The 26,095-nt window shown below is 30.2% G+C and overlaps 1 protein-coding gene and 1 long non-coding RNA gene across 2 annotated transcripts in view; one reads left to right on the forward strand and one right to left on the reverse strand.

Moving 5' to 3' along the window:
* Window positions 1–5,305, reverse strand: part of LOC136977025 (uncharacterized) — a 60,657-nt gene extending 55,352 nt beyond the window's left edge. Inside the window, exons 1-3 of the long non-coding RNA XR_010881019.1 lie at window positions 5,109–5,305; window positions 4,970–5,015; window positions 4,583–4,705 (exon numbers count right to left, since the gene is read on the reverse strand). This is a non-coding gene — a long non-coding RNA (uncharacterized lncRNA). The remainder of the gene's footprint in view (window positions 1–4,582; window positions 4,706–4,969; window positions 5,016–5,108) is intronic.
* Window positions 5,306–5,339: 34 nt separating this feature from the next.
* The window catches only part of Tmtc2 (Transmembrane O-mannosyltransferase targeting cadherins 2), a 74,375-nt gene continuing 53,619 nt past the window's right edge, over window positions 5,340–26,095 (forward strand). Inside the window, exon 1 of the mRNA XM_067272443.1 lies at window positions 5,340–5,527. Coding sequence (XP_067128544.1) covers window positions 5,340–5,527 — 188 coding nt within the window. The remainder of the gene's footprint in view (window positions 5,528–26,095) is intronic.

Below are 26,095 nucleotides of genomic sequence, written 5' to 3' on the forward strand. Positions count from 1 at the left end.
ATGGATTTTTACATTTTTTATTTTATTGGTTAATAATTAATTTATGAGGGTCAAAGAAAAGTTATCTATGCAAGGATCGGGGATGTATTTATTTAATTGAGGGGTCTTGTACAGGAACGGGTACATCCCCTCCAGAGAGTTCTCCAACCTCAAGGGGCCCGATTGAATGTATTAAAATCAATACGAGAATTAATCTGAAATTTACTGTAACTTCATATTAACTTCATATGAGATATCAGGCGAACAGCCCAAGCGTTGAGTGGTATTAACGCTTTCGATTCGGTGGGAAAGCATTAACAGTGATAAATATCAATAAAGTAGGATGAAAATGTAAGCGGGCGAGAAGAGTGTGCTGTTCACTTACTCTGCGTGGCAAAACATTTCATAATCATACCAACTTAAAGCATCCGAGTTTAAAATCTAGTCTCGTGCCTTCTCATAAATTACTTGGCCAAGTTTCTAGCTGAAAGAGAGAGAGAGAGAGTAGTGGGAAGGAATCGATGCAGCACACGTGACTAAAACTCAGTTGATGCACAGCCTAGGATTTTCCTCGGTTAGCTGAAATGAAACTGCACTTTATGATGTTCTTAAGGTGGTTTGTTGCCAAATTGAGTCTGAATTCTTATACTTACCTGTTATTTTCATTTTTATTGGCCTCAGATCATCTGCGATATATTGTAATATGAAGTATTTGAATGGCATTTTGGCTCTAGAATGATTTGGGAGTTTCCATTGGTACCCAGAGAATTTTCAATATATATAGGTTATATATTTATAGAATACACGCACACACACACACACTCATATATATATATACTATATACGAGAGAAAACCTGCGACTTCTATTCAAGAAAGCGATCGAAACTATAAGTCTGTTTGTCGATACCCAGATCCTGGTTTTGTAAATACATACAGTACTTCATTGTGTTTGAAATATTGAAGTTGTGCAATGTGGGTATCAATTTTCACACAATAAATAAATTGAAAATCGAATAAACTGTCCCGATATCCTTTAGAGTTGAGAGTGATTTTTAAATAAAATTTCAAATTATTTATGCCACTTCTTCTAACATTTAATCATTGGAATATCGATCAAAAGTTATTTAAACTAAAACACGTCAAATTGTGATAGAATTTAAATGGAAAATTTCGTCTCCCTTTCAAAAATTTTTAATGACATTTAAGACGGAATAATTTTATATTTTAAAATTTAAAAAGAAAAAACGAGCAGATTAAGTTGAATTATTGAATTTCTTGTTCATAAAATCCCAACTTTGCCAAAAGATTTTAAGACATTTAACGATAATTATTGCAAATTAAAAGCAAGTTAATGATCCAAAACATGTGATTCTGTAATGAAATCGTATTAATTATTCATATATAAATATATATACTCCATTTAAAGTCTACTTTCAGTTCAGAGATGCTGAATATTTTTGCTGAAATATTACATTAACATTATAAATTAATATTATGCACACTTTTCAATCATCAGTTTACGAGTATTAGATAACAGGGCATTACAGTTCCTTATAAAATCCAAAATAAGCTAAGAAGGAAGAGCAGAAGGTCATACTTTAGTTTCACAAACGTTCAAATATCAACAGCACTTGCACCTGTTGTACCAAAACCTACATGTTCAAATGCATAAAACAAATTATGAAATAGAATGAATGATCTGTCATTGAAAGAATCTTGTAAAAGGTTAAGGGTTAATATAAACTAAAGGTTATTCACCATTGGTGGTTGGTTAACACAGTAAGCCAGCTAAAGTGTTCATAAATTACTTCGTCCTCATTACTCGACATGCCTTTTGTTAGTTGTGTCGAAAATACTCAGCATGACAGGGTATTAATCAGATTCTGTTTCGCACAGATGATCAGTTAATGAAAAGAGAAAAGCTTAATGTAGTATTTATGAATTTTCTAGTCAGATTTACCAATCGCTTGAACTCTGCTTTTCTAGACTTTTAATGTCTGTAATATGATACGGTAGAAATAATTATGGTTAATAATATGATTTTGGTGCGATAAAACATTATGTATCGTGTTTCACTCGTTCCTCCGAAACCATTTTTCTTCTTTCTTGAAGTTTTGATAAAATTTTTATTTGATTAAAAGATGGCAAAAGCACAGATCTAAAATATAGGCTTGTGTAGAACTTGACATTTTTTTATGCTGTTATTATTTTATAAATTTCGAAATGGATGTAGTATAGGAATTTTATATATTTTTTCAACGGGCGCATCGGAGAAAAATCATTGCCAAATTTATTCTATTATTATTTTTTTATGTTATTTTATCAAACGCCAATTTTCAGACAATGCACGAGATTTTTTATTTTATTTTTTTTTTTAACTTTTTATAATAGGAATTTTTCTGATATATTAATATTTGGAGTTAACCTAACTGTAAATAATACCTCTAAATATTTTGAAGAAGAAAAAAAAGGAGTGAAAAAATATATTTAAGTTAAATTCTGGCGAAATTTATGTGGAGTGAAATCAATATAATCGTAAGACCGAGAGTGCAATATTAACTTTATCATATTATCCTATTATGAATGACCGAAGTATGTACTAAAAAAAAAAAAAATTTCGTTTAATGCATGATCGGGAACATCACGATAAAATTTGCAATATCCTAACCAAAATAACAGTAACATTCGCCATAAAATCTCTCTCATCCTTCGAGAAAAATGCGCATCGTATTCATATTTTCGAAAGCACGCATTAGTACTCGACGTAAAATGTGCAAGTTTGCAAATTCAAAATGGATCGGATGCAGAATCGTAAAACATTAAATATCCGAGAATTTCTTCTGTCCATCCTCATAGAAAACATACAAGCAATAAAAGAGACAGTATTGTATAAGAATATTAGGAACGGACCAGCTGTCACGAGGAGGACAGCTTTGTGAACCTCTACTACCTTCGATAAATCCGGTGGACAGATGTGTCAAGTGTGCAGCTGCCGTCCTGTCCAGTAATTAGGGTTGATGGCTTCGTAACTTCCCATTGACTTATTGTTGGGTAACATAAGGTCGGAAACTTTTAACAAACATTTCTTCTTTTTTTTTTTCCTTTTCTAACGGGACTAGATTAAATTTAAGTCTCGATGACGTGCCCCGCTCTTTCACCAGTCTCTTTTTTTGTGTGCTTTAATTGTAAGGATCTACGCTAATTTGCCCCCTTATTTTGCTACTTAACTCCTGCTAAAATGTGTGGGTTGTCAATTTGGTAATTGCCTAACAAATTCTTTTTGTCAGGAGTATGTTTGGAGTCGAGAATTCGACAAAAATATTATTATTATTATTATTATATTTTTCGAAACGACACTTTTATGAGAATATTTCATTTTTCAGCCACTATCTTCTATGAAGTAATTTGAGTGGAGAACCGAAAATAGATTGATTTATTAAGGAACGTTTCTATTCGTTGTTAAATTTTAGAGATCGTTAAACGATAGGAAATGGTTGATGTTAAACAAAAATGCAAAATAGACCCAGTTCGTATTAAGAAGGATCCTTTTTTTATATCTTTTGGGACAATGAATTGAAGATAAGATGAGAAAAGAAAAGCATCGTCTTTGTGTTGATATCTAATTAAATGGAATTTGGAAAAAACATCATATATATGTTTCAACATTCCATTTAAATTCTTCACTTTTTAATTTTTTCATATTTTTGGGTAAGAAAGCATTACAGCGATTTTCTCCCCAAATTTTATTATCATCTCCCTTCATTAACTTTATAAATGGTTTAGTTTATTATTTTCTAAATATAAGCGGATAATTTAATTACTACTTTTGATAAGTTTTTATACATTGTCTAATTTATCATTATATTCTTATTTACATTTGGTACAACCTCTTACAAGTCTAATCTCACTTATTAGGCCTAGTCTATACACAACTTCCAACTTTAGATTCAACCCTCTAGCTAAATTCTAACCTATCATAATCCTTCTTTGGAATATCTAATTATTATTTTCCTTTTAGCTAAGGAGAGACCATATAAGGTATAAATATCATTAATAATTTAGCCACATTTATAAATATTTTTCTTCACAAATACCTACACAAGCTCGCGTTTATACCTCTTAATAGAACATTATAAAGCAAACTTATCATCTGCGACTAATTATACTCATTCGAGAAGAAAATTTTCAACTTTATCACGAAGAAATGACATGAAATCAGCTAACGATATCCCAGTTTGTAAAACTAGCATTAAGTGATCTCTCGAAGGAAAATCCCAAATTACTTTTCACTGAAATAATTGAGGTCGTAAATCGCAGACCATCCCTCAACAGAATATTAAAAACTCTGAACCACCCACACTACTTTTTAAATCCTTTTTTTCATTCTCTCTCTCTCTCTCTCTCCCCTGTGTAAGAATCATAACTTTAATTTATTATGTAACTATGCGTATCTATATATATTTATAACAATAAAAATTTCGAGGTTTAGGAATCATAAAGGTATGTTTTTTTTAAACGAAAAAAACTAAAGTATAAAAAATTTATCTTAAAATTTTATAATTAAATATATAAATATTATTGTTAGTCAATTAGTTCACTTACCTATCAAGTAGATGTACCTATTCCTCCAGCTGTTCTGAAGCAACTTAATAAGGCTGTCATCTGTCATTTTTGTTTTTCAATTGAGATATTGATAGCCAAACTGGATTTATGATATTAATCAAACTTGAAACACAAAGACTCAAATACAAATGACATGTTTTATTAAAGAATAAATTTAAAATATATATATTTTTTTCTATGTATAACTTGTTTTAAAATAATTCTATCTAAATATACATTAGACTATTTCTTTTTCTTCTTATTTACACTAATAAAGTTAAAATTTAATTATTTTGCCACATTATTCTTAATAGCTAAATATATATATATATATATATATATATATATTTTAATGGATAAATTATAAAATATGCTGTTATAAATTACCTTCTGTGTCGCTTAAGAAAATGTTAAAATTAAATTTTTTTTATATCTGTAAAATAAGAAAAAATATACATATATTAAGAAAATTATATAATAATATATAGCACAAATAGAAAAAAATATATATATATTTATAAGTTACTTGATATGAAAAAAGCAGGTTGTTGGAGCAAAAAAATTTAGATGGATAATGAAAGAAAAACCGTAGCGTCGGAGCTTAGTTACTTAGTTTACTAGTTGTAAGCTATTAAATTAGTCTTTCTGCTATATACAGCTGTGAGATGGTCCACGACGTCACATATATCTTCTAATGCAAGTGGTTCTATCTTTTTAGGGCGTCATCGCTAAACAAACCTGATTGGTTATCCTGTACATGACAGTCGTTTGTATGCCTGGACGAAGTGCGCGTGCGCAGTGGCGACGGGAAAAAGAACCGTCGAGCCATACTCTGGCTGGTCACAAACTAGACAACATGGAATATGTTGTGGTATTGATGGTGGTTGGAATGTCATCTCTACTATACTGGAACACACTCAACGCAGATTTCGCTTACGATGATAGGTAAGTGTGGAATTTTCTATCGTATATAACCTTAAGTGAATGAAGCCGAGGGGGGTTTGTATAGCAAATTTTAAGTCCCACTAAAGCAAAAGTTTGTATCGATTATCGGGATGGTCTGACAAAGGCGATGGGAGAGTTGGTGTAAGCCTGCGGCATTCTCCGTCCGGTTCACCCGGTATTTATCGTAGCAGTCCGCAGGTACACACGGCACTACACGCTCCCAGCTGAACGGGCCCTTCTGCTTATTATTCTAAAAATAATAACGTAGTCGAGTACCGTTCCGTATATTGCTCTTTTACTAGCGTTAATATACGGAAACGTGCACGTTTTTATTACGAGTAAACTTTGGAACAATGTCTAGTCGACACTCGCGCCGTCAAAAACCGCCCACATGTAGTAAAGTTATGTTTGAACTAATTGCCGAGTTTGTATTATAAATGTATAGCTCCTAATGTAAACTTTGCTCCCGGTACGTTCGAGTAGCTGAACTTAACCTGTGTCGTGTTACCTTTAAACATAACTGTTAATTTAACACATAGTCATTTATATATATGTATATATATATAAATAAATATATATATCGATTTACTAGCCACTTCATTTTTGTCTACGGCACGCGTTTATAACGTCTCTGTATATTTATCCCTTTTCGGATATAAAAAAGTGATATAAAATAAAAAATAGTTAAAGTTAGCCTTCACCAAACTTGTTTTGAGTAAGGTTATTAGGCTCAAGACAGATTCTCTTATCTCCTAACGTGGTGTAGAGGTCATAAAAGTCCTACTACTTGGTCAAAATAGGCCTATATCAATCCTATACAAATATCACCCACTATAAACTCGTGTGTTGTTACTGAAGCATACATTAAAACCTCATAAAAATAGATAGAAAATTGGATACTGATACCTAATCTATTGCACCTACCACTCCTCAATTTTCAAGTGTTAACACTGTTTATTTGCAAAATATTTTATTAGCTTGTTATGCTAATTTAAATATATGTCTGTAACTTATCTACCGCATCCATTTATATTTTCTTTAATTAAAAATATGACATGAAATATTGCAACATCCGAAGCAAAAGAGTAGAAAAAAGAAATTTTCAAATATCTCAATTTGGATCTTAAATATCAAAACAGAATTTTTATAAATGAATAGGTGTCAAATTTCACATTGTTCATTGTAAATAACAATGTATAATAAAATTAAAGACACAACAAAATCTATTACTCTGCTATATTTAACAATTTCAAGTGCTGTTTCAACAAAAATTCAAAAGTGGATGGAGTGTTTATTTAATAATATTAAACAATAAACAGACTTATTATCTAAAGCACGTTACACTTTCGAGTTTAAATATTTTTCTTTATTACAATTTTTTATCGCCATTTAATTTCTTGGTTCGTAATCTAATAATCTTCATAAATTTCAATATTTTATCTTTTAACTAAAACAAGATTTAAAATTTAAAAAATATATATATTTTATACTTACAAATTTACTTACAAAATTCCCATCTTAAAACATATACCGGATCGATATAAATGCATTCTTTTTCTGTAAACCATTTCAACATTACTTCAACCTTCTTCACCTGTAAATAGATGATATTTTAATAGAGTCTCTGATATTTGGCCCAATTAAAGTCATAATTATTGTTCATGGATTGTTTCGCTCTTCCCCTCTCACCCCTCTTCATTTCCCAGACATATCTGTATTGTTACTCTGTAATTAAGCACAGAAGTAACCCCAATGTACAGAATCCAATTTACATCCTGGGGCATAGTATAGGCTCTCTTTCTCTCTTCTCCAACTAATTAATGTGTCAGTTTTGTAGACACTGATTTTAATCTAATTGTTTGTATTAATAAAAAATTTATACTAGTTTATAATCTACAGATTGAAAAAATGTAAAATTGAATTTTATAAAAGACTTTAGTCTACAATTAAGATGACCGGGTATATATGATTAATTACGGATAAGTCTATTATTAAAACATAATTCTTTTGTTTCTTAACATCTTAAACTGTTTATAGTATCTTTTAAAATTGATCAATTGACCATTTTTCAAAAAAATTTCCGAAACTCCAAGCGTAATTACAGGTTTCCAAATCTACTACACTGTATTGGAAATACATCAAATAAATTAAAAACTTTAAAGAAAATTTTACAAATAGGTCATAACAAGTTAAACCTGTTGAAAATATCCTAAAAGCCTAGTTTTTAAATAGGTTTTAAATCAAGTAAAACTAGGACTTAGTTATTTACTGAAATTTGGAAGAATTATGGATGCTTCGTCTATTAAATCCACTTGTAGTTATAGAACTTTAACGTATTTCAGGTCTTCAGAATTGGATTTTAATTCGTAAATAATACGTATCGTATGCACGATAAATGCTGTAAATAAGCGGGTTAAGGTTAAAAATAAAATTATAATTTATAAATAATATACAAGAGATTCGAATTTCCGAAAAATTAAATTGACTTTTTAGCTTTAATCGAATTACTTTTATCACCTGGCTTCCCTTCAATGCTTTTACAGAGAAAAATATATACCTACATAGTTTATTTATTTACACAAACTATAATTTCATGATGTCGTACAACGTTCGGTAGGTTATATTCAATCGAGATAACCTATAACAACAGTTTGTTCAGCACACTAACCACAATCGTTCAACCCGCCCATTTGTGTTGGTCTGACACACGCAACGACACAGAATAGAACGAAAGAGGTCAAAAGATAACAGACTTTATGTTATAATAAAAATTCTGCATGTTAAAACAAACACACGGTACTCTTTAATATTAATTTGTACACCCAAATCATTAATTCAAAAGATGGGGCTCGATTATCGTACTATCTATACTAGGCCTATACAATTTCGGTTGCCTGTTTTGGACAGGTGACGCCTCTGCAAGGTGAATTTCCTGGCAATTTCCTGCTTACCCGAACAGTGACTAGGACTCTAACAATCATCAAATCGCCCTTAAAATGGTGATTCGTTCTTCGTGCACTTCACCCTCTAGGCTTTTCGCTTCTCTTTTTTCTAACCCCCTAAAGGTAGGGGGAAGAGAACTATAAAACAGTAAATTTCAAAGAGGGAAGAAGTAGGAAAATATCTTAAATCGTCTTCATTTTAAAATTTGTATTTTCTAAATTTAAAGGCAAAATTTCCTTAGTGAAATTACCACGTCATCCAATTTTTCTCCTTAAGGAATAAGAATATTGGATTTAGAATGCAGATTTAATAAAACTAAAAGATCGCATGTTATATTAAAAATCTTAAAATAGCTGATACTACACGAAATCTGTAGGGAATGCGTTTGAAGATGTTGCAATTGTTAAGTGACCAAAGTTTGTTGTAAGTTGGACCGGCATCCATCCATCTTAGTATGTCACCGAAAGGTGACAGAAAATTTTAACGCTAGACAAACTTGTAAGTATCGGTTGACAGAATGGGACCATCTGACGTACGGTGATGTAGTTACGAGATAGAAAACTGTTCAGCCATTTGGATATATTGCACCAGATATTAAATAAATTTAATCAGGGAGGAATAATTAGCATGCAAGAAGAAAATCAAATCATATTAAAGAACTTCATCTTGGAAGGGATGAATTTTTCATAACTGATATCGAGTCAATTTTGTAAGGACTTATTCGTCAGCTGTGCTTCGATCAAAGCTAAACAAAACAACCTTCAGTACACAGGCCTGTATTTATATCTATTTTGATAGGAAATCTTCGATATATTTAAAGAGATTGTTTTGGAAATTTGCCTAATTTATCATATCGATATAATTATTAAAGTAGACCTAAATATTATAATATATTCACCTATAAGAAGTAATTATCATATTTATTCATAAGGAACGTGTAATCACGAAGTGGAATATACCTAAAATTAAAAAAAGAAACGATATCAATTCTATTTATCTCTAGCAAGGTTTATATTATAACCTAAATAGGCCTCTATATAAATTTTAAAGATCTATACAAAACTTTCGGTAACAAATATTAGAATTTCCTATTTAAAATCTTTAATAAATAGAAAATATATTTTTAGCTAATGCTATATAGATAAATTTTATGTATCTTTCATTATTAAAGGTAAAGGCTATGCAAACACCGCACCAAAAAGTAAATAGAAAATGTTTGTGTGGAGTTATAACCAAGATACTTCCGTAAAAGACCCTCTAAACTAACACCTACTGCATCTCCAATAACAGAATTGCAATTAATCGCACTTGAATCAGCAATGGGGATAATATAAGACCACTTCAACTCTCGAATCTCTGAAATGTTTGTTCAAAGCATGCCGGTACCACTATTTACTTCTCTCTTTACTAAAGCTCTATAACCCATCTAATTTGTTCTCTTGTTTGTCCCTTTCTATCTCTTTGCATACTGCATTAAAAGCATTTAAACCGATGGGTATTTTTGTAAATAGTCCCTTTGAAATGCAGATTATTTATTAATTTCGTTAAATTCGGCAAATTATCAAAGGACGTCTTAAATATTAAGCGAAAAAGAACTTATTTGAATACTACCTAATTTACGATAATGGCTGTCGTAATAACTTAACTATTATTTTGCTTAATAAAATCATATTTTAGAACTTTTTCCTTAAATCTGTACCGTAGACAATGAGAACTAAATCACGAAAAGTAAAAAAAATTAATTAGCAATATTATAAAAATGATAGCTTAGAGCAATTGGTTTCTTTCATTAGACAAACAAAGAATTCATAAGAGTTGAAACGTCAGTAGAAGAGAACATTGTCCTTATATATAGACTGGGGTGTACACGAGTAAATGCGGTCCTTGTTAAAGACAGAAATGCTGCATTCCAATACGACTGCGGTAATCTAGTTTATTATCACTGTCGGTGATAGCTAGATAAACTAAGGAACATTCCCTGGAGGTTAAAAGATATGATGTGAATTAGACACACACACAAATAAAAACGGTTTTAAAACGTCACGAACACATTTTATTCGGATCAATGTTGCGAAAGGCATTCGCTAAACGAACTTCAGATTCGATTAACTCACGCAAGTTCAAATATTCGGCGAAGTTAAAATGATTTTTATGAGTTTATATGAACCCACACATTGTTTCAAACCATTATGTTGATAGATTTACTTGATAAATCTGCTTTTATAACTCGATTTTTTTTTTATTGAGAAACTTTGATTTAACCTTCTAAACCTTTATAATGGCTTATAGGCCTAAATAGACTTATATCGTCACACACCTGCAGATAAGTCCGGAGATAGATGTAAAAATGTTTCCATTTAAAAATGACACTTTTTAATGGCATCAAAGCTATAGATTAATTACTCTTTAAGTTCTAGATTCCTCTTAAAATTTATGCTTATTTATTTCTAGTCATTTAGAAAGATATTATTTTAAAAAATAGAAGAATTCGTAAATTTCTTATATAAATTGGAAGCATTAAAGTTAAATCGATGAATTTTGCGTGTTTTTTAAAGCTCAAGCATTTTATACTATGTGGTATTTAATAAATGAAATCAGATTTTACGAGTAATTTAAGCATGTTTAAATAATTATACAGATTTTTCCAACTAAATTTCTTATATAATTTAGTAAGAAGTAATTTATAAAATTAGAGAAGAATTAAAAAAAAAATATATATATATATAGCCTACAATATATCTTCGATTGTATTAGGCCTATAGCTATAGAAATTACAATAATTAACTTATTTTCGTTGACAACATAAAAAGTTGTATAATATTTCAAAACGTAAAGAAAGTATTACTTAGTTATATTTTGTTGTACAGCCTATCCATTAAATTAACACAAACTGTATTAATAAAATTATTTACAGGAATTTTTTAAAAATTAAATTCAATAATTGTATTTTGTACATTATTAAATTCGTTACTTAATTAAAGAAAGTTCCTTGTAGGTTTATACATAAATTTCTTTATGTAGGCATATTTTAGTGTAGTTTATTAATTATGTCTAAGTGTAATATTGAATTTTATACGCAAATAAAAATCTGTGGGTTTGTATGACGAGCGTGATTAATTCAGAAGTATAATTTTAGTTTGTGTGTAAAAGAGAATGGAAGGCAAACCTGCGTGAACGTAAAAATTAATATAGTGTAAAGTACAATACCGAGACCAAGATCCCAAAATGGTAAATTACATTTATTAGGTTCACTTTTCAGTTATTTATAACAGAAATGATCAATCATGACGACGAGAATATAAGCCTAAATGTTAACTATCACTAGTAAGATGTATTAATATTAATAAAAACATGGTGTAATTAGCCTCATAACCTGATAAAATATGCTTACTGTTTAATGTCATATCTATTATATGCCAACGAGTCTACATTTAAAGTTTAGTTAAATGTTTTTCAATTAAAGATCTATGTCAAATATGTCTTCTAATTAGTGTCTTACCGAAACTGAATATCCTATTTTATTACTAAATGCACACTTATTTTATAATGTTATTTATTCTTTATGTATAAGCCCGCGTATTCGTAGATGACTATATTTATAATACGGCCATTTTTACTTGAAAAAAATACTCTAAATTTCCTCCGAAATGACGTGTATGGAAGATCAAATACTTAAATCACAATAGACCTTTGCTTTTTCTGTAGAAAAACTTCTTTGCATCTTGAAAAGTCTCTTATTTTCTACCCAGATCGATAATAATCGAGTCGTAATATTCGACATTTTCCAACCAAAACTAGGCTTGACTTTGATATCCTTCTACCTTATCTATCGAACCAACTGAAAAAGGTGTAGGAGTGGAAGGAATTTCCTTTCTTTACACATCGTACTAACCCTCCCGGGGACAGAGACGATATTTTTTTTTCTGTTAGAGTCGTAAATTTTCAGTCGAAGGATATAGAGAGATATATTAGATGTCGTCCTAATATAGTGACAGCTTGAGTTAGGTCTGTCATATAATCGCAAGTGCAGGGAGTGTCAACACCGAACCAATACTCTCCTTCCTTCACCGAGATGGAAAAATTCACCATAACGCTACTTTAATAAATAATTTCTATCCAGTAATGCATTTTACAATATAATTTATTTAGGAAAAATAATATTAAACTTCATCAGTTTTCAAAATTTTAATGTGATTTTAACTAAAAGATACTTTAAATTTTACGAATTCCATTGATTAAATAATGAAAATTCAAATATTTATCCGATGACATTGTAAATATTTTAATGCTGATAACTTAATGAAATATTTAAATTACGAATCTCGGCTTCAGTTTCGTTAAATTAAAATAATTATCGATCGAAAAACGTTTTTTTAAAAAATATTTTTCCGCTTGATTTATTCGAAAAATTAACACGTACAAAGCACTGATTAAACGCAAAATTAACGAGTAATCAATCTAAATGCTTAAAAATAAATAAAATTCGCCTTCGTTTTATAAATTTCAACTTTTATTGGTAACTTTTTAACATTAAAAAAATATATATATTGATTTAATATTTAAATATTTGATTAATTAATATATTGTTTTTATACTTAAAATATCGATCAATTTTTTTAATATTTTTTCCGCACGTCACGTAAAGAATTATTGATTATAAATTATCTAATCAGGGATTAAATAATTTAAAGAATAAAAGTAATTTTAAGTAATTACACAACTAAAATATCGAAGACGTCTATAGTGACGATGATATAATATATATATATATATATATATATAAAGAAAGTGTAAGTTTTCGGTAAAAATTTGTTGTGTCAATAAATCATTATTTGGTAGAGAAGTGTTTTAATCCTTTACTGGAGAAAACGTTCATTAAACACTCCAGTGATAATTTTCTCCGATATCTCATATTGCCAACGGACAAAAGAGATACCAGATTATTAAGAAATGTATCTTAACAACAAGCTGTCAAGGTTAAATTTAATTTCCCAAGTTACTTCAATCAATACATGCCACTGTTTACTCAATACATTGATTTTTGTAGCTCGAAGCGTAATATTGAGTCCCCCTTTAGCTGCTCTCAAGTATTATGAAATGCATATCCTTTACACGATTTTATTACATTTTGACTGTAAATGGTTTTCGTCTTTTCACCCATCTCGTGCCTTCATTAATACTTAAGGAATAATACCACAGCTTTATAAAAATTCCTTCCTTTTCATTATATGTAGATTTTCTCTTAGACCGCAGTCGATATTTATGGATTTTAATATTTATGAGGCCTTATATTAATTTTTGGATTTTTATAAAAATTCCAAGCTTAAACTTGGATCTTTTAAACCGTATAAGTATAGAAAGCGAAATTTAAAATCCGCTTTACTAGCTCGTAACATTATAGTCATGATGGAGCATTACAACACTTGAAATTGTAAAATTTTCAGCTATTTTTTAATGGAACTTGAATTATATACATTTTAAGGCACTCCAATAATTTAGAAAAGTTCCATTTTATTTTGACATATAATTATTATTACTTATTTAACTCTTTTCCTTATATTTTTTTAGATAAAATATGCGATTATAATATCATTATATATTACTTTTTTAAAACAAATTTATGATTGAACGAATATTTTTATTCGTTTAGGAATTTAAACGAAAAAAAAAAAATGCTTTTAATACATTCGGAAAGGGAAGGAAAAGCTACTTACAAAATTGGAAATCTCTCAAAGGTTATGATATTAAGAGATTTTCGTTATCGATGTATCATATATAAACACAATTTGTAATTTATCAAGCCATCTCCCCCAACAAACTTTGTTATCTTGGTCGTCTACAGTAACGAGGACAGAGCTTTCCCATTTGTTATTATAGCAATCCGACACCGTCTGAGGAGGAGGAGGAAGAAGTAGGAGACATACGACCGCTATGGTTACGACCAGAAAAGAAAATACGTCATCACTTTCTAGTCAGTTATGGACTTCTGGTTTCACGCATTTTTTTAATCTAGTCTCTACATTAAAATAAATTACATACCCTAAACTATATAATTTGTTCTGTATTATAGTGTAACTTACAACATCACTATTATTGAATGTCTGAACGTTGGAAAATATTACAAGCTTTTTTTTTTCTTAAGTGACTTTTTGAATCTATAGCTATATATTTACTGAGAATTAAAATTAATTTTTATTATATCACGTTATGTTCTTTCTCTAAACGTATATATTTGAAAATAAATTATTCAGGGAAATTCGTATCCGGAATGTCCTTAGATTGATGGATAGTCTTCATCTTATATATAAATATTCAAAAGACTTATGAAAATAAAATGATAGTCTGGTGGCCTCCAGAAAATAAGTTATATAAACTACGTTATATACTCGTAAGTCAATCAGAATTTTAATTTGATTGGTGTATATTTAAACATGTATTTTTAATATTTAATTTACGTCGTTCGGATGGTTTACGTAATCATTTTAGATATAAAGATATAAAGGTATAACATAAGTAAAAATTTTTACGAGTTTATAAGCTGGGGTGTTTGCTTTTTTTCTTTATCCAGAGCCGACAACCGAATTCAATTAGATGATAAACCGTGTCTGTGTTTAGGAATATGTGTGTAAATCATACTGAGAAATGAAGTCTCGTAATTAGTCAATAATTCCCATCAGATCTAAATATCCCAGAGCTATAAAAGGCAAGAGGTGTGACCAATTCTTTGAAAACCTCCCTCAAGCTAACTCGTTTTGACATCCCGACCACGTCTTTTCGCGACTCTTTTCTAAAGTTTGAAATTTATAGCAACCATAACTTAGTGATCTATGAATCTGTTAATTATCCATAATATTTGACTTTTAGGATAAATTATGAGCTGGATGAAATATTTATGACTTTTTCATGTCTCCACTTCTTCCTAAAACCCCTACTTTTGTTACGTTTTGTGCTCGTTTATGTATTTTTTTTCCTCCCTCCCCTTACACGAGGAAGAACAGTGACTGCTAATTTAAGTTTTTTTTTATTAATAGAAATTATATCTTAACTGTATAAACCTGTTATTTTTTTTTTAAAAAAAAAAGATATTTTAATACTGAAAAATAATTAGTCTATTAAATTTTATGGTAAATATATAGTCGATTGTTATAAAAAGTTAGGTGCAGCTAATAAACTAAAAAGAAAGTTTTTAGAAAAATCTAGATTGAGGAGGGTTGAGTAGGTTTAAGATCCATTTTCGTAATAATTGAAAAAATAATTATTTTAGGCCGAAAAAAACCGCTATATTTTTTATCGAAAATCGATTCGACCTAGTTCATCTTTTAGCTGATGTCAGAAACAATTGCAAGAAACAATGTTCAACAATTTGACAATTAATCTATTTTTGATCAAACAAGCGAGCTTACCTCCAAATTTGTTGTCGCAACCATCAATCAAATAAATTCTACAACATCTGTAGATCTCATGTTGTAATAAGAACAACAACATTGGTACATAGACTCTAACGTAGGCTTATCTTCTATATAAAACGAACAAATGAAGATCTAAAAGAAAAAAAATAATAATAAAGTAAATAATAAATGAGTAAAACGTATCGGTTTTTTTAAAAAAAATAAACACTTTAATACTTGCATGCCAATAATTGACATTTAGGCCTACCTATTCTAGCATGCTTGGCAAATTTATATAGACTTCCTTGTTGAATTTGCTGTGTGTAGCACCACACTACATGTGTATGTGATGTGTTTTATAAGTGTAAACCACACCTATCCGTACAATGGAAGTACCACACCTTACTCGTGCGATAAGCCCATCCATTTTGCATAAATAACACTTTCTAACAGAATAATAAAAAAAAAAAAATTTAATCGGGAAAATTGTAAGTAAATTTAAACACTCTCTTTTTAAAATTCTAAACTTGTTAACTAAATTACGTAATTGAATTATCACAATGTATCACTAATTTATACGGCCCTTGCAGTTTGTTATATCTTCATTTTTAAATTGAAATGTTGTAAATTAAACAATAGTTTATCATTTATATTACAAAAAGCTACCCGATGCGTGAAGGTTTAAGCTATAAAACGGATTTTTCCTTTCTAATACGAGAGTCGGATTGGTAGATGTAGAAAGAAAATTAATCGCGTTAAAGAATTCCACTAGTAGACTAGTAAGAGAAAGACATTAGCAGAATAGCGGGCTAACGTGGACCAGTACCTTGTCAGGCCTGCAGGGACACATGGTCTGCTTCAGGGTACAGCTCCACCACCTATCATTACGGGCACCAACATCCGAAAACCATATAATTTGTATCCATTATTCGGCCAGCTTCACCTGGGAATTTTACCCAGGCCTCATTGGACGTTGTTTTGAGTGTTCCTTTTGGATATTTGTGCGCAGTTTTTCGTTCCTCGTTGCAATACGCTCTTGATGTATTTCTTTCTTACATATATTTTTTTCTTTCCTCTTTTTTTTTTTAAATAATTTTTCAAAACACCGAATCAGACCAAATTAGTTGTTGTTGGAGCCGATATGTCGCTCGGTGGAATATTCACGCTTTATCGAACACGTTCTCCACTCACGCAAGAAAATTACACGGAGGCAGATGTTTGGTATAACTATTTGAGAAATATTTGTTGTTCCTCGAGTTTTAACTTTTCGAGCGAATAACTTAACGAGTTCTTGAAAATGATTACGTTTTTTCCTTTATTTATTTATTTAATGATATGGCTAAACGGGGATAAAGTTCTTACGCGAATCATTCGCTTCTTAAGGTTTTGTATAAAAAGAAACAGAGATGGGTCCAAAATGTTTTGGATAAGATTAACTAATATGACATTGCAATGACAGATTTAGTTGGCAGATAGCATCTGCCGAAGCTTTCACGCGTAGATGCTATCTGGCTGTTGATGTATCACGTGACATATGAATGGTTTCAATGTGTGGGATGCTTGTTGCTAAAATGACACTTCAAAGATTTTATATAATTATTTCCTACAACAACCTAGCGAATTTTCCTTTTCATGAACTGACAATATATTTTTCATTAGCTATAAATGATAAAACGTGTCAGAGAATCTACGTAAATTTTTATTAATGCATATTTTTATAGTAATCTTGATGACGTTTGACGTATAATTATATCCTGACTTGATTTTAAATCCTATTTACATCAAGATTCATTCATATAGAGCGAGAATGATATTAATCTAACATACATTATTAAGAGAGAATTAGTTTTCGGGGGAAAAAATTCTTTCATTAGAAAATCTCATGAAATGTTTATCTTTTTAAAGAGACGAGCAACTCGCCATCGTCAATAATGTACACAAATTCATATATGCAGATGTCATCTTGCTTTATCAAATTTTTTTTTAAGGCAAATTTACAGAAAAATATTATCATCTTCTCTTAATTATATACGCAAACCACTACCGTCCTCATGAATAAAATTTAATATCATTTGTTAGCACTAAAATTGGTGCACATCTCATTAATCGGAGGCCAAGAACTGGGGTGTTTTTTACTCCGTTCAATCTGATGCCCATATAATAATTATCATAATTAAGATTTAATAATATTTATTCAATTTTATTAAGGTTCAAACTAAATAAAAGAATGTATAAAAATACATTCTACATTTTACTTACAAATAACAAAGGAGACAATCCAGTTGCGGCTTCTTCAATTGTAAGAATAAAGATTTACGATCGTTCGCTACAATAAATTTGGATTAAGAAAAATTAAAAAAACAACAACAAAAACATTCTTGTAAGTTTCTACCGATTGCTTTCTACAATTTCTTTCTTCTTCTTCTTTATTTTTTATTTTACCTAGGGACGATTATTTCAATGGTACTGATTGTGCAAAGTACAGCGCTGCCTGATACCAATATGGTGCAGTTTCCAATGTAACACGTGATCGATCGTTCCTGTTTATTGCCACAATGCACTCTTGACTTCAGAGGCGTACATATATTTTCATCTATGTCACTTAGGTATAAGCGTAACAGTAACCACCGCTTGCCAGTGTTCGTTAGCCTTGGGACAAATAGAATTAAACTTTGACGCTGAACAACTGACGTATCTTGTCTTCTCCTTTACTTCCATATTGCCAGCACCCATGTCACGTTAAAGACGTAGCAACATCGTGCAGTAATTATGTAAGATATCAAAAGCTTTACATCATCTTACTTCATAATAACTGTAGTTATATCACATTATAGTGTAACTACTGATTTCGTTCTATAAGATGTAACTACTGCTTTCAGGTGTAACTACCGAAGTCTCATTTTACACTCGACTACTGCTCTTGTTTAATAAGTCTCGTTTTACACCATTTTCCGTGTCATTACAATTTAAAAAAATAAAATAAAATAAAAAAGAATGTGATTAATTAGGTTTTCTATTTTAAACAAAAAATTAAATTTGTTTTATGATCCGTGAAGTATAGATTACAGCGAAAATAAATTTATTATATATATATTTTTATAGTTTTAAACAATATTAGTTACCGTGTAGCTAATTTGTTTTATAAATTATTTAAATTAACACGCAAAAATAGAATAAAAATTAATTAATTGACATACTTTTTCCGCAAAGTAATCGAATTTCTATATTCCCTTATTGAAAAATATCAAATTGAAACTCATCTGCAATATAAAATAAATTACTTTGTATAATTAAAATATAAATTATTTACTTTTAATCTTATTAAAATACAAAATAAACAAATTCATTTTAATAACTAACTTTAGAAAATATTTACATTTACACGTCTAAAGAGTATAAAATATTATATTTTTACATACAATGTAACATATAAAACGATTCAAATCTTGCTATACAGTGAAGATTTTAATAATCCTAAAAATATTTATATTCTGACAATAGACTTATAAATATCATCCTTAACACACTTACGAAATATTAATCAGAGTTAACATTTTCTACATTCCTACTATAAAAATCCGGGACCTTTTTTTATACAGAACTAATACCGTAAAAATCCTACCGAATCTAGATTGCAATTTGATGGTTCTGTCTTGTATTCGAAGTAGTTTAAGGCCAGGTAATTGCCTAGATCACAAAGTCCCGTCAATCTCCAACCGTTAAAAACGGATCTCTTGTTTTTTTTTTTTTTTTTTTTTTTCCTTCTTCTTCTTCCAGTTAAGAATCGCAGCCAGGATTATAGCCGGCTAGAGGCGGTGATTGCTATCGCTGTATATAAAGCTGCAGAATAGACACTTGGATGTGACCTCAATATTCCATCTTTAAATCTTGCCACACACGTTGTTTTAGATTCTGATAGCTTCTTTTTGTTTTAAGAATGGTCTATAGTCTGGCGCCGCACTAAATAGACTAAATGGTAAGTAATTTTGAATACTGGGAACTATGTGGGTCGAATACTTTTATAACTTATCAAATTGCGAGCGGTCTTTTTTTTTTTTTTTTTTTTTATTACTTCAGATAGAGACTACTACTTTATTGAATCTTTTAATGAATATTTCGGCGGAGATCAATAAATGCATTGGTATTCGTCAAATGGCATTAGTGAAAAAAATATTCAGGGGTCTTTGATGTTTAAGCTGTTTTATAGGTAAATTTTTTTTTTAATCTTTTTTCCCCCTTCTCCTCTTCGTCGAAACTTCAATGCCTATAAGTATTATTGAAGAATTCGATTATAAGAAGTAGTGAATGACACCTTACACGAGATACAACAGTGAAAGAAATCACCAAATAAACTAGGCTTCAACCTGTTTCCTGTTTCTTAATACTTTATATCCTTTGTAAAGAACCTTAAAGCACTTGGTAATTTCCTTTGCTATGGATGTTAAAGATTTTTTACACGGAGATTTATACAGATAGATACGTATAAAAACATAAATAATGTTCCTTCTGTTGTTGAAAAGTTGTTATTTAATTATATAATATAATAAGAAAGAATTAATATTAAATTATTATTATTATTTTTTTTGAAAATGTATAGGATATAATAAAGTATAAAATGTTGCCTATGGGTTATTATAGAATATGGGAAGAGATGGAGCGGAAGAAATTCGCCCCCGGGGCACTAATGCATAGAGATAATACAATTGTCACCTCAATTCTCCGTGAAAATGAGTTCCAGAGCGGTTTTTTTCGAGCAAAGAAGAGCCGCTGCTCCACCCATTTTATATAAATATGAAACAATTTTATTCATGCTTAAATGAAAAAATAGTTGAATAAGATGATAAAATATGACTTCTTACAGCTTGACATGTCGTAAAACTTAAAATGTAAATAATTTCTATATCCAAAATGTCTGCTATTGACAGCGGCGCCAGACTGAGGAAGTTGTGCAAGGCAGAGAGGCTATCAGCATCTAAAACAGTACTCGGCATCATGTGCAAATGTCACGACAGAACAATCGCATTCAGCTGTGTACCATGTAGTGCAGAGGATGAAATCGATAATCGATAGTGATGAGGGCACATCGAACAGCTATGTTAGCGTGTTGAAGGGCCTGGACCTGCTCTATAAATTCCGAAACAATAGGACCCTAATGGAAATTTCTCCCTTGCTATTCTCTTTCATGTTCATCTTAATGTACTAAATAAATCTACACTTATACTAAGATTTACGAGTAACTTACAAACAAAGTTTTGCTTTGTTTCGTATAAGTTTACAATTACAAAGAATAAGTAACGATGTTGATTGATTTTTCGAGCCAAAAAAAAACAGTTTAATTTATTTTTTAAAAATAAATTAAGCTCTTTCTTTTTGTTACCACAGTTGTCTTTTGAAGGAATTTTTTGTTCTTCTCCTTCGATTCTGATTAGTCATTTTTTGTAGCATCTTCATCTTAAGCATAAAAAAACTATCAGTTAGATACTATATTAGTCTAATTCGCTCCACGGTGCAGCTGACGTTTCTTAATTGCATTGATGCAGTTGCCTGGGCGATCACTCCTATCATCCGTAGCACATCCGACAGTTGGCACAGGCATAACAATCAATTCATACCCAATATAAACGTTAACTTAACCATGACGAAAAGGCAGGTGATACTCGAATGTCGATGGCAGAAGACAGCAAATTGTCCTTCGCACAGTAAATATTTAAAAGTCTAATTTTTTTATTTAAATAAAAAATAAAGATCACGTACTGTTTGTGGGATACAATACTTAAACGAATAGAAATTCTCTTAAATTAAATTACATCAAACAATTTCCTTAAAAGAAAATTATTTACCGACTCCTAAATTTGTTTTCCATTCGTTAAAGTTATGCAATTGTGAAATTGCACTCTTGGTTTTCTTTTATTGTATATATCAACAAGTATTTGCAGATAATCATTGTTTGTTTAACAAACTTAAATAAAAGGAAATTTACTTCTTTCTTTCTCTAACCCTTCTTTTTTTTGCGTTAGGCTATTGTAATCTTATTGCCTTCAATGTACAGTACTACAGATTCTTCTATATGCAAAACGTGGATAGCCTAGCTATTTTGAATTCAGTTGAACGGATAAATAAAAAAGCACATTTTCTCTTTTCGGAGAATTTCATGCAGAAGATTCGGGCTTAGTATGCACTAGTATCACTCAAAAGAAAAAAAAAACAAACATTATAAGCCTTAACAGCATAAAAAGAATACGTTATTATTCCGTCGTATAACCTTCACAATATTGTATGTGCTTGACTTAAGACAAAAGAAATGGATCTGGAAAAATATTACATTTATTTAAATTAGCAATAATGGCATTTATCGAGAGTTTAAACGTGCTGAAATATTGTATACGCACGTCTGCCCGGTTTAAATGTTAATTCGCGTACCGAATGCTCATCTAAAGTTAATGACCATTTACAACCTAAATGTTTACATGTCAAAACATATATATCTTACATAAGTTAAATCTAGAAACAGAGTAACGTGGAAGATCGTTCGGACCGTATCGTGTAAATTTAATATGGGTAAAGAGCTCGGTACAATGTTTAAAAAAGGAAGACATTCAGTTTTATTATTTGTTTAATCACTAGGCAAAGACATTTTCCAGAACCGATATTAGACAAGCAGGCTTTCACTAACATGAGGTATATGAGTCAGCCATTAAACTAATGAGAAAGAGGACTGCTAGATGTTAATTGTATAACTACCAGACACATGAGTCATCGTTCTTTCTATGAAGTAACTTAACGAAATTGTCTGTGAAATAGGTCTTCTAATTCTATTTGAAATTTCTTTTGTATGTTTGCTATTATCAGTATACTACTCTTATCAATTTTCAGAGAAAATTTATATACATATATATAAATCTTTTTTTTCTGCTTCCTTTACTTTTCCTCCCTCTCCTCTATTAATAAAACAAAAGTCGACATAAAGATTCCATTATAGAAGATTTCTTTCTTTTAAAATTGTCCAATTTATTCGACTCTCCTCATTCTCATCCTGACGGTCGATTTGACTTTATTTTTAATAAAGATGCGACTCCTCTTTTCTTTCCTTTTTTTACCTCTGAATAAGAAACAGCATTAAATTCTGAATCTCAAATAATTATTAAACATATGAAATAAAGAGGTTTCTTCTTCTTTCTTTTTTTTTCTTATATTTTTAATTAAGAAAATCGATGTCATTTTTCCAGCATCCATCGCAGTGTGAAGGAATATAAACTATCCGTCGGATGAACGATAAATATGGAAGAAAAATGTAAAAATCGGATAATGCATGTATTTCCACTGTAGTTTATTCACTAAATGCCGGACCATGATATTTATGACTGCTATTCGTGGGACTTGCCAGAGGCATACCGGATTACTACTACAGAGAGCGTCTTGTGGGTTAAAGCCGCTATACCACACACTTTAACCGTCTCACCCCTCCCGCATGTCGTTTGGGATAGCATAAACGAAAGCATTTACACACACAAACACACACGGGTGGTAAGTTCCCGACAGGCTTCGGGCAATATTATTCTTCTATCTAGCTTTGTTTCTATGGGATTTCTATGATGCTGCGTACTCGTGTGTCTGCACATCAATCTGTCTCTTCGAATTCGTCTCTTCTCTTATAAATGTTTAATTAATTTAATGGTTAAAGCTACTGTTTAATGTGTCTTAAAACGTTTTAAACCAAAATTATGTCAATTAGAACCTTAATTTTGTCTTATTACGATGCAATTCCAGGCACTTTGGAAAGAAAATGATCAATTGTGCAAATTATACTAAAAGTTAATAATATATTTTAGATAAATAGGCGTATTTGTCATTCTTGTTGCTTTACAATTCATTTGCCGGTACTTTACTTCTTATGGAAAATGATTAAAGTGATTGTATCTGATTACAATTAGTATATAACTTATACCTGGTCACTGTCTACATCCAACAGTAATTATACTCTAGTGATCAATGATTATTCCATACAAGTATGGAATAATTATTGATCACTAGAGTGTAATTGTAATCGGAGGATGGCGGAGCGACTCTCCATTTTACTAATGTACAGCAACGGATATTAGGCTTGTCGTTTGGGAAACGAGCCAACTTCGAGCTTGTCCAAATGGTGAGTAAAAATGGCAACCAACCATGCATTTCGCTCCATGTAATGGACCATGACTCCGGGACCAGTAGGTGGTTCATCGGGGCCAACTTTAATCGCCCTGAAAAAACATTCTTGAAGGGAAAAAACTCTTACTTCGTTTTATAATATCGTAACAGCTTTAATTAATAATATTTATAAAATGCAAAAAAACTATATATACACTTATATATATATAGTTATATATTTAATAAAATTAGCAGTGTTCCTGTAGTTAGGTCTTTGCCTCAAGCTTTCTTTGTTCGGTTAAACCTATACTTTGATGTGATAAATTAAATTTTGTTTCTTCTTCTTTACCTTAATTCGATTTAATTCTATCCTATTCTTTTCTCAGTTCTTTAATTTAATTTAATCTAGAGAAAGATAAAGTTGGTCACTGCTCTAAATCTTCTCAACATTTGTTATCTTATTTTTCTCTTTATTTAAATTTTGGCATAAGAAATATATATATTATTATTTTTTAAAAAAGTAATGCAACTGAAAATCTAAAATTAGATGTAACAAATTACAATTGATCTACGTATATTATTTACAGCTAATCTATGTGGTCTTTGTACAGAACGTTCTACTTGAAACATGATGCCATCTAATCGCTAGCTGATGCTCAATCTTTACAATTAGTCACCTGGGATGTCCAATACATGACACAGTTTCTCTTTAGTCCTTCACCATCGACATTTGTCACTTGCCTAATCTCATGTCACGTGACAACGTGTCGTAATGTTCGTAAATAAAGTCTTAATTGATGAACGAAAGCCTCCAATTTCTGCTCGGATAGAAATTATTTTAGAATGTCGTCTCGTTAAAACGATTTTTCCCAATCGATTTGCTCTTTACGTTTTCACCCACAATGTTTAATCGATTTCAATTTTGTAAGAAATCTAGAAAACGATTACCAATCTATTACAGTTTCAGATTTGAACAGATCCGAGGAAATACAATCGAATGAATGTATTTTTAAATCGAAATTTTTTTCTTTTTTCTAAATTTAATAAATAAAAATAGCATACAGATATTTAATACTTCATTTAAAACCGAAATTCCGATCAATTTTAAATTTCATAATCGATTTTTAATGCAATCCGGTAAACGATTAATCGTTAAACATGGAACTACTTCGTTTATTATATTTTCAATAATCGAACAGTATACTTCTTTACATTTCAATTTGTTTTTATTCATGCAACATCGACAAATATTAAACGAAACCGAAAAAAAAAACTGTTTATAGACTTTAAATGTCTTCTTCTATAATAAAATAAAAGATTTTAAAAATCAATTTTCGGATAAATACGTAATCATACAAACAAATGGCATGATTACGGAACTTCTATAATCGATATCAATAACATAAAGAATCAATTGAAGAAAATTATGGTGTGCGCATCAGTTCAATGGCTTAAGAAACTGTTAAGAACCGTCCGTTTTAAGAGAAGTAAATTTGTAAAAAGCTAATTAGTGACTAAAATACTCTTCGACGAGAAAGAGAAAGGTTCAATTACCGACTTGCGCCTTTTACCGAATCATACAAAGAGATAAAACGCCGACAGAAGTATAAGCAATATCAATAGCATAAAGAATTAATCGAAGTAAATTGTAGTATACACATATATCGATTTAAGAAATTATTTAGAAAGCTAATTAACGACTATTACGTTTTAAAATATTCTCCAATAGGAAATGGAAAGACACAATCTAGTAATTCTTCCTTTTATTAAATTATATAAAGTATTAATAACATACAGAATCAAAGTAAAGTGCCAAGATATCTTTCAGCCCTCGATATTTCACCTTAAAGTATATAAATACCTGTTAATGTAATATAATTTTAAATAAATCTGTATGCCTAATATCTGTGTGACCTCTGCCAATTTTTAGTGTGATAAGCCCGTGGGTATTTATATACTTTAAGGTGAAATATCGAAGTAAAGTGCGCTGTACAATTCAATAGCTTAAGAAAGAATCGTCGCATTTATAAGAGAAACAAATTAAAAAAAAAACTCATTAACGACTACTACTTTCTAAAATATTCTTCAATCGCAGTAATTGCGCCTTTTT

Source organism: Centruroides vittatus, unplaced genomic scaffold (genome assembly GCF_030686945.1).
Source record: "Centruroides vittatus isolate TY-2023 unplaced genomic scaffold, ASM3068694v2 contig_439, whole genome shotgun sequence".
NCBI classification, from domain to species: domain Eukaryota; kingdom Metazoa; phylum Arthropoda; class Arachnida; order Scorpiones; family Buthidae; genus Centruroides; species Centruroides vittatus.